Here is a 17778-nt window from a genome sequence, read left to right as displayed (position 1 = left end):
CTGCAAATCGCGCTTCTTGTCAGATAAAGTGGCAGGTATAGCGGCGCTGAGCTGGGGAGTTGGTATCGGCGAATGCGATGATAGCGTAGGATATAGCATGGCTTGCGGCGCAGGATAATAGAATTGCGAAGCTGGCGGTCGACCAGACGTCGAGTAATCGTAGAACATACCAGTTTGTTGGCCTGCGACAGCATTGGGGTGCAACGTCTGCGCACTCATAGAGTACAAGTTGCCCGGAGATGAACCATTGGTTATGCCGGTAGTGGAACCATAAACCGAAGGGTCTGCAGCATTACCATAACCATAGCTATACTCCATATAAGGATCACGCCCAGTTCCGTTAGTGTAATACGTCGGATATTCTGGCTGAGCATAAGTGCCATAAGGGGAACGACCTTGTTGCATAGGGTAGGGAGCGCGAACTTGGGGGATAGTGGGCGAGACACTTTGTACTCCATTATACTGAGCGCCCATCACTTGTTGCCTATATTGCGATGCCTGACCATTAACGTAGTCATCCTCCACGGCCATGCCACGTAGACTCATAGACAGTTCATTTTCCGCAATTGAAGACGCCTGCAAGGAATCATAATTCCCGTTCTGGTTCGCGAAGGCGGCGGATCCGTAAACTACTGGTTTTGTAGGCGAAGTCGTCGTCGAGTATCTATTCGGCACGGAAGAGTCCTTCGAAATATTATTGTCGAATCTTTGTGGCGAGAACTGCCCCGCGGCTGCCGAAGCTCTATCGTCCTTCGTAAAGAAGAATTGTCAGCTCGGCTTCTCGCATAGGTAAAACAAAACTTACGATCCGCGGTGCTGCAAGAGCGGGCGCATGACCGACATTAGCTTGCCTTTGCCTTGCATGATGTAATGACAGAGGGGATTCCTAAAAATACCATCAATCCACGAGAGTCGTATGGAAGCGAGACATGACTCACTACCTGCGATAGGTCATTTTTTTGTGGACTACCACTCATTTCGTCCCAAGTAGCACTGGACGATCTTGGGGCACTCCAGCTTTCACCAAGGGTACCGCGATAGGTGCTATCACCCTGCGAGGGCGAAAGATCGTTGACACTGGCTGCGGAAGAGATCGACGCGTTCCTTTTGGAGGGAGGAGTCGCAGTGCCCCATACCTGTGTATGACATGAGTAAGACACAATTGATGACAGATAGTGGATCACTTACCTGCCAGCCAGAATTCAGACCTTTCAAGCTAGTAGCACTGCCCATGCCCATCCCAAACATGTTGCTCGCGGTTGTGGGAGTTAATTTTCGCTGCGAGTGCGCCTGTAAAATTTCGTAAGGTGTGAGTCATGTGAGAGTAAGACGCAACGCACGTTACTCGGAGACGCAGATGGGGAGTGGCCTGCTGAGCGAGTTGAGGAACCCGAGGGCTTGCGAGAAGTATCTCCAGTAGTGTGAGCTGACATGGATGTAGAACAAGTACGGAGAGTAAATTATTTGCCCGCTGGGACAAGGATCAGCGCAAGGAAGGAAAGAGGAAGGAAGAGGTGTGACTCACGGAAAGCGGAAAAGACAGGAATGTCAAATTATAGGATTGTAAGTGGATGTTTGCAAAGAATTAGGCTAAAGAGTAATTGAATAAAGGTTAGACCAATGAGACACGTTGAACAAAGCTTAAAAAGAGCGGATGCGTAATAAACAGACCGCCAACAATGCGAGGACGCGCGAAGGATAACGCGAAGAAAAGAAAAACGTTTGGCAGGGTGTGTTTCGGACACGACGCGTTTAGAACATAATAATAGGGCACTGACCAGAGAATAAGATCCCGCAGATTGCGTGTGTACACCCCGGATTGGCGATACCTGAAGACGAAGAAAGAGCAAACGCGACAATGTTAGGAATGATCGCGCTGCAGCTGTGAAAAGAAAAGAAAAAAAGAGCAAAGGAAGGTGGGATTGGTGTTATTTCCACACGTCGTTATTGAATCGCTAGTGGTAATTTGGTTCCGCTGAAACCGAAAATGGACCCGTACGGCCCTGTGTAGCGTCGCTCGTTACCGCGCCCAGACGACCGAAACTCGCGGTGTTTATTGCGGAATGAGACACCACACACAGCCTTTCATAGGTCCCCGCCTTCGCGTAAGCCCCGAATAAAAATTTACAAACGAGATCTCTCTGACGTGGTTCTGCTGCAAATTTTATCATGCACCCACTGATGCGCTTTTCTTCTTTCCACCAAACGCCTTCTTTTATCCAGCCCTTCACAGAAGTCGCCATTAGGTAATACCAGCTCAACGCCACCTCTAACGCCCGGCATCCACTCAGCCCCCATGGCTGTAGGTCTGTCACAAAAATATTACTACTTGCGATCACCATGGAACACCTCAGACTCTCATCGCGTCTGTCAGTTTTTTTTTTTTTTCAACAGCTCGACCTGCAATTTTGCAGTCTGTCTGAGCGCCTTTATAGCACCACATCCACAGCCGAGCCGGATCCCAGTTTATGCAATCTTGGCCCGGGCTACCCATTGCACGTTACTCATCCATGTTCTTATCTCCCACCGTTTTTTCACGAGACCAGGGACTCTGGATGGATACCTTCGAGCCGGATCGTATCCGCACCATTCACCCCAAGGGTACTAGTCTACGCCTCGATCAAGAATAGCATAGTCTATACTTATCTTGCAAATTGCAAAACCTTGTTTTACTTCCCCGTCCTCATTTCCCTACATATTGGACGCAATATAATGCATTAAAAAGGATCGACGATAGATGCAATGTAACGAGATACAAACAGCCCTGTGGGTATTATGTGTGGAGGTTAAAAACGATTCGAAGCTGTATCTAATTCCGAGATTGGAAGAACCAGGATGCACGTTTGGCTGCGTGATACAATGCGTCAGAATAATTGATAGCACTATCGCACTATCCAACTTACCGCCAGCACTGTTCCGATAAGCATCAACGTGGTCGTGAAAATCTTTAGTGAAGACCAGCGAATAAATGTAAATCACCACTTACCCCTCTTCATTCTGTAATCTGGCCAATGGATTGGCTGATGACGCACTAGCCCCAGAAACTGGCATAGCACCGCCCATCACACCTGCAGCCGCGGCAGAACCTCCTCCACCTCTCAGGGGTTTAGCAATGCGGCCAAAGTTTAACGTAGACGTTGTCGAAGCTTTTTGTGCTGTTAAATACAAATATTATAAACTTGTAACACATCATCCTTCGTCAGCACTCACCGCGAGCTTGGTCAAGCCTATCCTTGACTGCTTGGAGCTGGGCCTCAAACTTCTGGTTCTGAACTGATAGACGGCGGTCTGCGTCTTGCAGCAGGTTCTCCAAATTCTGTATCCGTTCATTCCGCGCAAGAAGTTTACGTTCTGCGATACCAGCTTCCTTCTTCAACGTAGAGTTCTGATCCACAAGCTATAAAAGGAACTGAGTCCGACTGCAAAAACGTGGTAGCTGCGGATACCAACCTGCTTCTGAACGATAGTCAGTTGCTCCAAGTTGCGCTCCAAGAACGCCATCTTCTTCTGCTGGGCTTTGCTGTTGCTGTTCCGAATCACGTTGTTGTATTGCTCCTTAATCTCATCCAATTGGATTTCGAGCTCCACAACCTGCCATGACGATAAATTAGCGATAACGTAGAAATCAGAACGGATGACGCGCCTTCTCGCAACGGTTCTGCAAGTCACGCATAAGAGACTTCTTGACTCCGTCGAATTCCGCTAGCTGCACATTGATAGCCTTGCGTGTCCGCTCCAAGTCTTGAGCGCTCTCCGCCAGGTTCTTTCCGCCTTCGATACCAGCGGAGGTGACAGCAAAAGCACGCTGATTATCACATACGTAAAGTCAGCCACGAGTGAACTTGATCGGAGTAAACATACCTTGAGCTCCTCATTCACGCCCTTCAGCCCGTCAATAGATGAATTGAGGGTCCTGATTTCGTTCGACTTCAACTCGAGCTGCTGCTTCAAGTCTGCAACTTCGCTGACATGAGCATCCCGTTTGGCTGCATATTGCGCCTCCAGTTTGTTCTATGAAATATTTCAGAAAAATAAATCACGTTAAATGCTTGAAACGAACCTTCAGCTCAGACATAGACTCTGCAAGATCAACATTACTGATCTCCTCGTCGTTGATTGTTTTCTCTTTATACAAAGAAGAAACAGCTCTGATCAGTAATGCATTCGTGTTCAATGTCGATGCAATGACTCACCCAGAAGCTCCTCGTATTCCGCTTCTAGAGCTGATAGGCGGCCCTCCAACTCGTCCCGTCTTCGGACAATCATCTCGTTCTCTTCCTGACTCTGTCTTAGACGATCTACGGTTTCACGCGCGAGAGTTTGCCCATCTGCAAGCTGCCTCCTCACAGCAACCAAATCTTCAACGGTCAACGCTTTGATCGAGTCTTCTGTGTCTATAGCATCCAATTTAGCAAGGAGCTGCCTGAGTTGTTCGTCTTTCTCCGAAAACGCGCCCTATACGATTGTAAGGTAGTTGTTCATGAGGATGTCAATTTGTAAGCGAGGAAACTCACAGTATCGAACTTCGCCATCATCATAGCCATCTTGTCTTGCTTACGCTTCTCTTTGTCTTCCACCGAAGTGTTCTTCGGAGCGCTCTTCAACTCGGCAATAACTCTCTTCAGCTCTTCGAGTTCACTCTTAGCGTCCAAGTTCTGCTCTTTAAGAATGTCGACCGTAATGATACCCTCCTTGTTATCATAGTCTAATCGCTCCACTTGCAGACGGAGCTCGTTAAGTTGTGCAGACATCGACTTATTTTCCTAGAGATAGCTTCGTCAGAAAATCCTGAAGCTTAGATGTAGATACAACGAACGAACCTTAGAAAGTGCGTTCTCCTGTTCCTTAAGGAACGTTAATTCCTCACGAAGCTCCTTCACTAATTTATCCGCTGCGTTCAAAGCACTCTCCCTCTCTGCCAGCTGGTCGCTCAACTCGTTCTCTCGCTTCAAAAACTCCTCTCTTTCGTCCTTCTCGAGACCCACAACAGTAGGAGTTTGAGGTCGACTCTCCAATTCACCCCTCAAACCTTCGATCAGAGGATTGACAGGTGTCATGCTCCTGGCAGGAGTCGAAGAAGGAACAGGAGAACTTGCTGGTTTCTTCGTAGCGGTTCCAGCAGTAGGTTTATCTGATGTAGCCCATTCGCTTTGCTCGACGTGGCCACCAGAACGCCATATTGCGAGCTCTGCTTCCAATGCTTGTATATACGCCAGATGCTTAGTGTTGGCTAGGTTTGCCTTTGACAAAAGACCTTTCAGCTCTAAAGGTGAGAGCTCTGCGTTGACACGAGCACTGTTCTTGATGGACTTCGCGCGAATACCAAAACGAAGAGTACCGAGAGTTTCGGCCTCGTTGTAAGAAGAAGGTGAACAATTAATAATAAGAGTGGTGCGAGAGTTTCCACCAAGAGATTCTTGCAGAATTCTGGTGAGCTTGGAGTCACGATACGGTATATGCTTTGCCTGAAAAGGGAAAAAAGTATGTTCAGTGCATTAACGGCAGTCTGTTCTACCCATTACGTACCTTCCCATCAGTCAAAGCATTGATGACCATTCCCAGAGCGGACAGCGATTTATTGATCTTCTTGGCTTCTTCCAGAGTTTGCCCGGATGCACCTGTTTTACCAACTTTCTCGGAGCCGGCAAGATCGACTAGATATAGGTTGCCGCTTTTCAGTGCACCAGATTCGGTGTTCCTTTGCTGAATGGTGATGAGAAAAATGGAATGTGAACGTGAACTTTCGGCATTCATGTCTACCAGACTCCAGTCAGAAAATAAAAGAGACAGTGGAGAGCTGTACTAACTCGTGGACGTAACAACGCGAGCTGCTCCTCCTTGTCGCATGATCTCGTAGACCTCACGAGCACTGCTAACATAGTAATCTGAAAGGTTCTTCACGTAAACACCCTTCGACTTTTCCTCATGCACTTGAAGGTTATCGTTCTGGGCTAGAAAGGGATTTCTTTGAGTATATATATTACAATGGTGAGCATAAGCAAACTTACGCGCCAACAAATCCCTTATGCGCTCAAGGTAAATCTCCATGTAAGATACTTTAACGACGTATTCGAGGTGTGCGTCGGATTCTACAATCGACTGAAATATTTGTTCCGTTATTCGAGGTATTATTCCCTTCAACTCCTGGGAGTCTATATCGGCGCCCTGTGGATTCGTATGAGAAGCTGACAACGCGAGCGAATAACAATACAAGTATACCATCATGGTGAATGTCTTTCCACTACCTGTCTGTCCGTAGGCAAAAACGGTACCGTTATAACCGTCCAATACATCTGTGAGAGAATCAGATATCGTGACAGCAAAGCAAAGCAGGTGAGGAAGTATACATCGACACGCGTCGATGAGAATGTTACATGCGTTGTAACTGGATAACTGCTCCGGTTTAAGTTGGAATGAACTTTACCTTTGACGATACTGCATGATGCTCATGTTAGCTGACGCACGTTGAGCTACGCGTGATTGACGTGGAACTAACTCTTTTACACCATAATCAAAGACTTCATTTTGCTGCGTTCCCATCGGAAACACTCTGTCAAAAGTGAACCCATCCTTCTCTGGCCCCGAGACGGTCTGGGAGCCGCGCATGTAGACGGATTGAAGATTGTCATCAAAGGCTACCACGATTTCACCGCCTTCCCTTTGCTCAAGAGAGTTGGGTGGACGAAACCTGTTTGTGATGCGATAAAATATCGCGAAAGGTTGGATTTGAGCCCTATGCGCTGTAAGCAGCAGGCTAACGGTATCTCACCGACAAACGACCTTGATGTTAGTACTGGATGCCATGGTGGGAGACGATTCTATGCTGGGGGTATTGGTCTAGAGAACGTGTGCCACCAGCACCAAGGGTATATAAAAGTGATCAAATCAAAGAAAGTGCTCGCTGTCGTGACTGAAATGATTTCGTCGTCAGCTTACTGCAGAGAAGTGGCTAAATGAGTGTCAAAGGGCAGCGGGAAGCCAAGTCTTCTATTTGTGGCTGAAATCTTGTGCCACGGGTAAATTATCTTATCAAGCAATTTTCTAACATACAATTGCAGTATCCACAGCTCTGTAGGAGGTCAATTACAATGCTATCCTAACAGACAATAGTCTACAAAAGCTGTAAGAATAATAATGATATCATCTCTATTGTTTTCAAGACCAACTAGATAGCTTGGTGGGATCTAGAGATAACCAGGTAGCCTACACTCCATATGGATTGAAGGTAGCACCAAATGTGCTCTCCGTGAAAGCACCTGGCTATCGAAGGTTTTACGGTGATGGCGAGAGTGGTGGTACGCCATAAAAGCCTCGATATCCGTCAAGGATGCAAACTAAAGGTTAGTCGTCATCGCTTCCGATGGATGGAGGGGCTGGAACAGGTCTGCTTGAAGAAGCAGTGGGACGGCGATGGGAGTGCTCGTCCTTTTGTGCAGCGTCAGCAGCATCTATCCACTCAGAATAGATGTCGATAGGTTCTGTCAAGTCTAGAGAACATATGAGCTGATAGCAAACAAGGATAGTCGAACCTGAGCGTACGGTTGACTTTGCTCTGATACCGCTGATCACACACTCTACAAACCAACTGAGCGATGCCTTCTTTTCTGTCTACTCTGACTGTCACGGACTTGTCGTGGTGACAAAACAGACATGTAAAAGCAGTATCTAATACAATATTAGCACGATGAAGGTATATCCACAGGACAAAGGGGTACCCAGCGGAACCTTGGTTCTTGCTGCAGCTGCCGGTTTTCGTGATGACTTCTTGCGTTTCCCCATGGTCGACTACTAGAAGGAAATATTCGAGTACAGAAGTCAACGCTACAGTCAGCAACTTCAAAATCGTGTAATACAGACATAGTGTCCCACGGGTGCACGTGATCCAGTCGCGTTATTCTTTGTCGCGTCTGTCACGGTTGACAGTGCTGCCAACAGATACAGTGAGGTCAAGCTCGTGCTCATCATCGCCGACGACGACGAAGCTATCATACAATGGCTGCACGACGCCCCCCATCATCCAGATCTCGTGTAAATTTGACCGCGAAAAACTCTATCAGGCCACCCTCGGCCATGGCACGATCTCACACAACGCCCACACTCACGTCTCCCACTGAAGCAACACTGATCAGCAGCATTGCATCCTCTTCTCAAAACAAAAGCACTAAATCTCAGTCTCACCAACAGGACGACGCAGAAACCAACATTCAAGTAGTCATCCGCTGTCGTAGACGTTCGGAGCGCGAGGTTCAGGAAAATTCTCCTATCATCATCAGCTCGAATGGCTCCAAGAGTCAGGACGTGACAATAGAAACATCTTCCCCAGTATCGAGCTTGGGCGTCATAACGCTCGCACCAACTCGCACCTACCCATTTGACCTGGTCTTTGGCCCCGAAGCGGATCAAGCTATGATATATCATGACGTCGTGAGCCCCATGCTGGATGAAGTACTGATGGGATACAATTGCACACTTTTTGCATATGGGCAAACTGGGACTGGAAAAACGTGCGTTTGTTGAAGATATGTTTGCGTTGTATTCGCTAACCTATGAATAGTTACACTATGCAAGGTGATTTAACACCTACGCCAATGGGCAACCCATCCTCCCAAGCCGGGATGATCCCCCGGGTTCTCTTTCGCCTTTTCCATCAACTGGAGACATCTTCTGCAGACTATAGCGTTAAGATATCATTCGTCGAGCTTTACAACGAGGAACTGAGAGATCTTCTCGCAAGTGATCTCTCTGCTCCTACAGGGAGCATTCAACCTATGGGGAAGGGTAACTCGGCAGACAATCAAGGAAGCCTCAAGATATTCGATGACGCCAGCAAGAAAGGCGTATTCATACAAGGTCTGGAAGAAATGCCAGTCAAAGATGCAAGCGACGCTTTGGCTCTCCTTACAAAAGGCAGTCACCGCAGGCAAATTGCAGCTACCAAATTCAACGACCACTCTAGTCGATCTCACTCAGTATTCTCGATCACCGTGCATATGAAAGAAACATCAGCTATGGGAGACGACCTGCTTAAAGTCGGCAAGCTTAACCTTGTCGATTTGGCAGGATCTGAGAACATTGGACGATCAGGTGCAGAAAACAAAAGAGCAAAAGAAGCTGGAATGATCAATCAAAGCTTACTTACTCTGGGACGTGTAATTAATGCTTTGGTTGATCGATCATCACACGTCCCTTATCGGTAAGAATTTATACCGCTCGGTTGTCCATAGTCTCATAACTATTTCGTCGTATCAGAGAGTCAAAGTTGACACGCCTTCTTCAAGATTCACTGGGAGGTCGGACAAAAACATGCATCATCGCAACCATATCGCCAGCGCGGTCAAATATGGAAGAAACGTTATCCACATTGGACTACGCAATGCGTGCCAAGTCGATCCGCAACAAACCTGAAGTAAATCAGCGCATGACTCGAAACTCCCTCCTGAAAGAATACGTGGCTGAAATAGAACGTCTCAAAGCTGATGTCCTTGCTGCACGCGAAAAGAACGGGATTTTCTTTTCCGAGGAAACTTGGAACCAGATGAGTGCTGAACAAGAACTCAAACAGACAGAAATGGAGGAAGCGAAGAAACAGGTCGAAATCGTGGAAAGCCAATTGAGAAGCGTTAGGGAGGAATTCGAGCAGAGCATTGGTTTGCTGATGAAGAGAGACGGAGAACTGAAAGTGACAAGAGAGAAGCTGAAAGAAGCAGAGGGAGAACTTGAAGTGAAAGATGGTCAATTGCAAGTTGTTAAAGGTGCACTGGAGGAAGAGATAATAGTACGACAAGCATATCAGGCCAACGAAGGCAAGCTGGACGGTGTAGCCTTGGGGCTGAAGCAGGTTGCTACAGAGAGTATCTGCGACGTTAGCAGCTTGTTCGATAAACTCCGTGAGTCAATTCTGCCAAAGTCCGTGATGAAGACTTTCAGCTCACCAGGTTTACCACTCAGAGCGAAAGACAAAAACTTTTCATACTAACTCGAAGGCGGTAACGACTCATGGCAAGATTATTACGGGAGAAGTTCAAGTCCTTTCTGCCAAACTTGACGAGTTCATCAAGACATCAGCACACAATGCACAGAAACTTCAGACCGAAGCGAGACAATTCCAAACCAAAGAACTTGAAACTCTCACAAGCCACTCACAACGCATCGACCAGCAGTTACAGCGCTTACAAGACTATTTGAAGACCATACAATCCAAAGATGAAGCATCCTCTGAGGGAATAGCCGCAACGCAACGTGCTGCCCAAGAGATGCAGGGAAACCTCAGAGCTACTTTCGATGGATGGTCAGAATCCTTGCGCGCCAGTTGTGATGTTATGTGTCAGGAACTTTATTCCTCAGCCCTAAGTGACTATGCTACAGTAAGCTATTACCTCTGCAGCTCGTTCCAATCTCATTTAATCTCACTACCAGGCTGAAGATATGTTCAAAGCGATGGGCATGCTCATCGATACCATCGTCCAGCAAGCTCTTGACTTCGTACGACTAGAAGGCGAGGCAACGTCAGACACAAGAGTGCTTGTCGATGATATGGTCAAAGCCGAGATAACGCGAATTCGAGAGCAAAATACGAGCTTGGTGCGTGCGTTGGAGACCGAGAAGGTCAGGTCCGAGAAAGCGAAGGACGAGCTTGTTCAACGCGTTTCTGGGTTGCTCGGAGAGTTTGTTGCTGTTAGAGATAAAGAACTGCGACAAACCTGTGGGGCGTTTCTGGATGAAAATGTCAAGGGCGAGGAAGACCTGAGCAAATTTAGCCAACGTCATGAGGCATTATCATCGGAGATTTCTACTCAAGAAGCTGAAGCAACCACATCATTTGAGCGAAGACGAGCAGAAGGGAAGAGAACAAGAGATGGAGCACTCAAGGTAGACATTACTATCTTTTATTTTAGTGGTGACTCATGAGTATGCAGCATATGGATCTAGCGAAAGCAACCCTCAAGAATAGTCTTTCTGGTTTACAGGGCTCTGTATCTACATCCACAACTACCTTCTCAGGAGAAATCCAACGTAATGGGCAGAGTTTCGATGTGGCTTTCAACAGCGGTAAGAGGATAGCTATATTTACCTTACATGTTGGGCTAACCCCATTTGCTGGACACAGGTCTTGACCGTCACAAACGTGCTAAAAGAGCACGAATAGAAAGCACGAATGCTATGGCCACCGATGTGCAATCGGATATGCGCCATTTGCAGCGTGGGATGGCCTCTAGTTCCCGAAACGTAGAAGGGTTTGTAGGGCGGGTTCTTTCAGAGGTCAGTGAATGCGTCTCTGTCGATTGATTTACTCTGTCTCATCGTTCTGGCTTTGGTCGTTAGAGTACAGGTATTGCAGAAATTACGGAGAAGCACCACCACTCCGCGAGCTCGAAATTGTCCACCTTACAGCAAACCGCGCAATCACTTGTCGAGCAAGGAACCCGTGAAGACATACCTACTGGTTTGACACCTCGGAAACGCGTTTGGGAGGTCATTGATAAATGGGAACTGACCCAAAGTCGTGACGCTCTTATGAAAGCTTGGAAGAAGGACGGATCACCTAAGTGGAATAGAGAAAACGTTCCTGCGGAAGAGCCATCCCTTCCGGAAGAAGAGCATGAAGAAGATGCCACACTACAGTCTTCCGACCGGGGGACCCCTGCGCCCTCAGAGCAATCATCTAATTCAACATCCCCTCTTGCATTATCGATGTCTTCAGTCTCGTCTACGGTAACGACAATACCATCTTTACAGTCCATACCCTTGGAGACTAAAAAGATTATAACGAACAAATCGTCTATCCCATCCAAGGGCGCATTGACAGATAAATCAACGAACATTATTGGGACTCGTGGATTAAGGAAGCTTAGATGATAGATTACGATTAGCTACCTGTATTCTTATAGCATTACTGTACCATAGAGCCCTCTATTAAGCATATCTTATCGCCTTCCCCTCAAGTGGTCTGATTATGTAATGCAAGCTGTGTCTCGTGGGTTGTCGTTGATTCGGAACCTGGCGATACCCAACACTGTAATATTGTTTCTCCCTACCGGTGAAGACGCCCCCAACCTCTTTTATTCGACGTTTTTCACGATGCCAGCAGGGCTTAAAAGTCAGCACATACGTTTCCATCATGTTCTATGCGTTTTGACTGAACATACAACTATACAGCCGTAATCCTGCTTTCATTTGTGCTTGCTGTTGGTTTCCTCTTAATAATCCTATCATGCGCACTATGGGCGAACTGGCTTCCTTTGCTTGTTGGTTCGTTTCTTATCTCTAACCTATCTTTCGCGTGTCTTACATCTCACTTAGCCCTGACTTTTGTGCTGGCACCACTACCGAATGCGCTGTTTGCTCACTGCGGTGGAGACGACTTCTCGTCGTCGTATGAAGGGTCAAGCGCAGTCGACCTTGGCCGCTTTATCACATCCACCGTCGTTGTCACCGGCTTTGCTCTTCCTATCGTTCTGACACACTCTGAAGTCATACGGCCGGCTGCATGCACCATGTCTATTGTCGGTGGAGCGTACGTTCCCTCATGTGGTCCCCTTGAAATGACTTATTGATCATATGTTCGTCTGGTAGATTGGTATATGGCACTATCCTGGCTTATACTGCAGCCTTTACACAAGATGAATCGGATTTCGATTGAACTACGTTATGTGGATGTGTAAACTACTTGTGGATACAGTATAGTGGTATTTGTGTATACTGCGAGGATATCCTTTACTTGAATGATAACATCGATCAGTAAATTCTAAACAAGACCAGTGATTCCGCAAAGGCATTATGCATTAATGAAAAGGGAAGGATTCGTGAGATTGTCTCTGGCACGCCACTCATGGTGACTCTGAGACCACAGCCCGAATGCGACCAGCGCCAGCTCTACCACTCGCATCTGCTACGCTTAATATACGTGCCTCTGCACATATTTCAAAGCGGCCATGGCACAGGAAGCATATGGGCATTTCCATCGTCTTGCATTCTCCACTTTCTATCTTTCCCAGGAGAATGTCACAGAGAACGCCTTCAAAAAGGATGTGCTCGTGAGGATCCATGTGGAGATTGATGGTGATGGTGAATGAGGTAGCTACAAAAAAGGAAAGATAAGAACGCAATCCAGGTCGGTAAGGCGTGAGCACTAACATGCTAAATTTGATACTTCAATTCGAAGATAGATAACTTCATCTGGCTTGGGTAGGTAAGCACCTCCTTTGCATTCAATTTTGCGTGGCAATAGGTCGTCAGTTTCATACTGAACCAAGGATAAATTGACTCGTGCAGTTTCCGTTCGTAACGTCTTCAACATAGTTAAAGTCATGCGTTGTCGTCGTAAGGATAGTTCGCCGGAACGTGTCCCATTTGCCTATTGAATATGAGAAAAATGCCTGTAAACTGGACTGAACCATCACTTACTTCCTTCCATCTTCCACGAACAACTTTTAGGAGCTCCTCACGATACCAAAACATTTCACGTTGAGTTCTCTCTTCTTCTGAAGTCAAGTTGGTTTTCGCAACGACAAACTGGCGTTCGGATAGTGTAGGTATAGCTGCTGATGATTCAGCTTCTGGTAGCTTAAATTTCTTGATAGGGATCATAATTCTGAAAAAGAAAGGTTCAATGGGGTGACTAGGTGGCAAAGAAAGAGAATTTTACCGTGTCATAGAGCCTGGAGGAACTATTGAGGAGACTGATGCACGTGGTACATCTGGGGCAACAGAATTAATAAGATAGCATAGAGTAATGAAGCGTTCACTAACCACCCTGAACCCGCTCGAAAGTCACTTCAAACGGTAAACCGTACGTATTGCGCACATCGACGGAAAGCAGGCACCAATCATCTTTGTCCGGTACTTCTGTAAGTGACTTGCAACTTTGTATCGAGTCATCCTGTTCATCTTCTCGCGGTGTTGAAGCTGAGGTGTTATCAAAAGGCAAGATGTTCATGTCATGACATTCGAGCATATGATACACAGTCACGGTAACTGGGTATGTCAGTAGGCGGGTGTGGATGACTCCACCAGGAGTTTGAAGGTCGTATTGTGGGCGATTCACATATGAATATGAGATATGGATGGCACCGCTCGTGCTATGTTATTTGCTTGAGCATAGCATAAATACTGCTGAAAAGCATACGCACCAGCCGACTTTCCCTAGGCAAGTAACAGTAAGGACGACCTTTTGACCTGGTTTGATTGTACTTATATCCTTGTTGCTATTCGCAGAAAATGCTTGTCTGTGAATGAGCTCGTACTCTGTCTCGTACGTTTCAAACACAGACATTTCCCCTTCAGATAAAGCATCTTGAGCTAGAGCAATCGTGGAGTCTTCAAATGACAACCTCAGGAAGTCAATAGGCAAGGATGATACGTTTTCGAGGGTGAGACGGATAGTAGACCTTTAAAATTTGCCAGTTCGATATGCAGTACGAGAAGGACGAAAGGCGACCTACCTTTCGCCGTTGTACAACATTACAGCTCCATGTGTCAGAGAAGTCCACCTTATACGAAGTTGAGGTTGTTCTGGAACAACTTTACACTCTAAAAATCGCACTGTCCGTTTCGACGGTGCAGTAGTGACACTGAGTCGCTTTGCTTCCTTCTCCCATGGCCGAGATTCAAGCCCAGAGTATTTGACGCGATCCAGATCACCCTTCAAAGCGCTGCTCTGGCGTGCCATTTTATCCTCCTCTTCGCTCGAGTACAATGGCAATAAAAATTCGCGAGGAGCTCCATCAGGGGCTTGCACAATGCATCCTCGGACAATGAGAGCACCTGCTTCTAATGCAGTACCCGTTATCGTAACATGGTGGTAAGAATTGGAAGGGATGATGATTCCTGTAACAGAGTGGGATTCGAATGGTACACCTCTTGTACTGTAGAAGATGCATCAGACCGGAAGGCAATGCGGTACTGGTAATTACAGACCTTAGTGACAAGCTCTGCAGCTCGATTTCGAAAATAAAGGGGTTTTGCAAGGTGACGGTCACCTCGATGACTTCATTTTGAACAATCATGCTTTTACCCTATTGGTCTTAATGAGTTTTCGGAATTCCCACCTAAACACTGTTCAATAGCAAATTGAAACACTGACCATGGCTGATGTCATTCTTCTTGGGTTGTATAGAAATGGATCTGTAGCCCCGGCAAGAATGCGGTCAATTGCAGGTTGTTTTGGCGCCAGTGCAGAGACGGGCGATTCTATTGGCCGTCTGGAAAGAGGCAAGCTACAAAGATACGGTTTAGCGGGTCCACCGTCGAGAAGGGACTTGAACCATACGGAGACACGGAGATGCTTATTACAGGGCGCCCAGCCCAGTATTCCACAGTTTCTGAGCTACCTCGCCGTCTCGCAGTAGCAAGGGCTCTGGTAGCTGTCTGGTAAAGATGATATTGGTCACCGATTGACAATACTGGATGCATCGTCTTCAGTGAAGAGAGAGCAATCCGAGCGACGGCCAAATAGTCTAGAAGGTCTGCAATCACATTACTGCGCATCCGGGTGACTATAAATCACTCACCAGGGAGTGCTTCTGCTACTGCTATAGCTCACGAATAACGCCAATTTGTAATTCGGACCAACCAAACATTTCTAGGATAGGGTTCGCAGAGTCCTGCTCCAAAGAACTTTTTTCGACAGAGTCGTCGTCCTCAGCTACGGCAGAGCCACTCTTATCCAGTTTGACTAGTTTGACTGCCTCGAAATCCACGCCTAAAACTCTACAGATATGCGTTAGAAGCCTAAGAATGCTCTCATTTCCATCCGTAGTCTCATTCATCTTGATGCTAACATTGCCCTTCTGCGTCTCCGGACTTTGATCGCCGAGATCTACACCTCGTATACCCAATCCTGAGTTGGCAATATTTGATCTTTGATATTCGTCATTTTCTTCGCGACCGCAGACAAGAAGATCCATGATACAACCTAGAACTTCTCGAAGGATATAAATTTCCTTGCGCTTATAACCTAAGCACGCATATGTGCTAGCTATCGACTGCAGCGTGATCAAGCGTTCGCGAGGTCCAAGGTGAAGTAGCCAGGGTCCATGAGCTTGTGCCAGGACTGTGGAAATCTGCGAGCGAGATATGCCTGTTATCGTGCTCAGTCGCTCCAATTTAGCCCAGGCGGTATCTGCAATGACTGATTGAAGAAACGAGCTGGCTGCTGGCTGCAACATGGATGTCCAGGCGAGAGGACCCCATCCTTTAGCTGACCAAATGCAAAAAAGAAGAGAAGCTTGTCGAAGAACAGCTGTAACATACAGATAGGCCAGAAACGGATTGTTTTGGCCAATTTCTGACTGAGTAGGGGCCTTGTTATACAGTGATATTGCCTGTGATAATTTTTCGTAAGTATCGTTCCAAGCTTCTTTTGTTGTGCTGAAAGAGGTTTGCTGGAAGAAAAATTCAAGGTCATAATCGGGAGCAAACGATAATGTAGCTCACAAGTCCATGTCCAGTCGACCAAGCATCCAAAATGGTAACAGTCGCCATCCCTTCCAATGCAGATGCGTGCCAGATGGCATCCTGAGCTGGTTTGAGCAGCACGATGGCTTCTGTGTACCTGATGGTGCAAACTAGTCGAAATCAGGCTGCGATATGAGTACTGAACGTACCACAAGGCGGCGTCCTCAGTTCTCCCTGATAACAAGAAGAAATCAGCAAGGACTTTGTAAAGTCTACCATGCGAGGAAGAAGCGCCAATAGCACTCTGTCGTTTCTTCGCAGGAGGGACCCCGAGTGTAGATTGGCGGCTCGTGCTGGTACTGGGAATTGTATTTATTCCTGGGCCCATGGATGAATTACGCTTTGCAAGAAAATTCGGTTGCAAGGACGCTCTAGAGGTCAAGTCTGGCTGACTAAAGTGCGACGTAAGCTGAGGTAAAACGTCATGATTACCATTGAGCTCTAATGGCAGCGGGAACTCTGAAGAAGGTGGTAGTGTAGGGAATAGCGCAGAGTTCAAGTACTCGTTCCCAAGAGGACTCTCTAAAGTATTGACCTGAGTGTTCAATTGAGTGTAAGCCGAAGGACATCCAGTGTTCGAACTTACTATACGACTAAACTCTCCCAAAATTTGAGAGCACAAGTCAGCAAGCAATGTTCCGATGTATAACTTCTTGTTTCCCATAACACTTGGAATGACAACAAGGCCTGGAATATTCTCCCCAAGGTTTGAGCCTGCAGTTTCTTCGCTATCTTCGAACACAAAACATATCTTCGCTAGAGGAAAAGTTGAACCTGAGGAAGATATTTCTCCTAATGAATGCTCGAACTTTTCAAGGATTGAGTTCAAGGGTTCTGTTTGGGAACATACAGCTATTCCAACGACGCCTAGAGAAAAATGTGATGGACGGAACAAAGATAGAGGAGAGTGCGTGAAAGGAGGAGGATGTGACGGGAAAGCGAGGTGAAGATATCCAGTGGATAGCGGGTTGGGCATAAATCGAGCTGTGGTCATTGTAAGTGCGAGATAATTGCGCATATGTACACCAATGACAGACCTCTGTCCTCCTTAGTTTCTGCAGGTATATCCCCGAGTCTGATATTGTCGAAATTGCGTATCTCTGCTGCATATTTCTCAAAGGTGGGCCCAGAAATTCCACCCACTGGCAAAAGTAGTATGCGGACCAGCGCGAGAGATGCAAATGCAAGCGAGTCCATCGAGGGTGCCCTAAGCTGGTGATTGGTGTTGCGAATTGTTCAGTGCAGGTAGGGCTAAGTCATGTAGTTTATCTTGACAATCGCCTCCGTGTGATATGTCCCCGCCCTTGACGAATGCTGTTAATA

General features: G+C 46.9%; 5 protein-coding genes across 5 annotated transcripts; 1 reads left to right on the top strand and 4 right to left on the bottom strand.

Moving 5' to 3' along the window:
- Positions 1–23: 23 nt before the first annotated feature.
- SERLADRAFT_473870 (uncharacterized protein) lies at positions 24–984 on the bottom strand (the record flags this gene model as incomplete). The annotated part of the gene is made up of 3 exons (XM_007321199.1): positions 24–750; positions 806–886; positions 939–984. Coding segments are annotated over 3 exons (846 nt in total), but the record flags the coding sequence as incomplete, so codon positions are not given.
- A 1716-nt stretch (positions 985–2700) lies between these two features.
- Positions 2701–6804, bottom strand: SERLADRAFT_451504 (uncharacterized protein; the record flags this gene model as incomplete). The annotated part of the gene is made up of 17 exons (XM_007321198.1): positions 2701–2847; positions 2904–2911; positions 2987–3155; positions 3211–3397; positions 3451–3591; positions 3644–3805; positions 3862–4011; positions 4061–4125; positions 4194–4455; positions 4515–4763; positions 4821–5465; positions 5527–5756; positions 5808–5951; positions 6009–6165; positions 6220–6293; positions 6486–6688; positions 6770–6804. The coding sequence occupies 17 exons, from the start codon at positions 6802–6804 to the stop codon at positions 2810–2812; spliced, it is 2919 nt and encodes a 972-aa protein (XP_007321260.1).
- Positions 6805–7024: 220 nt separating this feature from the next.
- Positions 7025–7825, bottom strand: SERLADRAFT_473867 (uncharacterized protein; the record flags this gene model as incomplete). The annotated part of the gene is made up of 3 exons (XM_007321197.1): positions 7025–7487; positions 7540–7665; positions 7716–7825. 3 exons carry the CDS (start codon positions 7777–7779, stop codon positions 7342–7344), a joined length of 336 nt encoding a protein of 111 aa, XP_007321259.1.
- Positions 7826–7992: 167 nt separating this feature from the next.
- SERLADRAFT_451502 (uncharacterized protein) lies at positions 7993–11937 on the top strand (the record flags this gene model as incomplete). The annotated part of the gene is made up of 9 exons (XM_007321196.1): positions 7993–8504; positions 8555–9193; positions 9250–9887; positions 9949–10364; positions 10417–10869; positions 10917–11049; positions 11108–11259; positions 11323–11546; positions 11702–11937. 9 exons carry the CDS (start codon positions 7993–7995, stop codon positions 11754–11756), a joined length of 3222 nt encoding a protein of 1073 aa, XP_007321258.1.
- A 392-nt stretch (positions 11938–12329) lies between these two features.
- Positions 12330–17652, bottom strand: SERLADRAFT_451500 (uncharacterized protein; the record flags this gene model as incomplete). Its single annotated transcript, XM_007321195.1, has 16 exons — positions 12330–13078; positions 13135–13354; positions 13405–13591; positions 13646–13697; positions 13750–14078; positions 14130–14387; positions 14442–14864; positions 14917–15014; positions 15083–15215; positions 15269–15478; positions 15532–15602; positions 15627–16382; positions 16435–16552; positions 16605–16990; positions 17042–17439; positions 17493–17652. The coding sequence occupies 16 exons, from the start codon at positions 17650–17652 to the stop codon at positions 12828–12830; spliced, it is 4050 nt and encodes a 1349-aa protein (XP_007321257.1).
- Between the last annotated feature and the right edge of the window lie 126 nt (positions 17653–17778).

This window comes from Serpula lacrymans, assembly GCF_000218685.1.
Source record: "Serpula lacrymans var. lacrymans S7.9 unplaced genomic scaffold SERLAscaffold_11, whole genome shotgun sequence".
NCBI lineage: Eukaryota > Fungi > Basidiomycota > Agaricomycetes > Boletales > Serpulaceae > Serpula > Serpula lacrymans.
The sequence above is the reverse complement of the archived record's forward strand: the minus strand, read 5'-3'. Positions and strand labels throughout refer to the sequence as shown.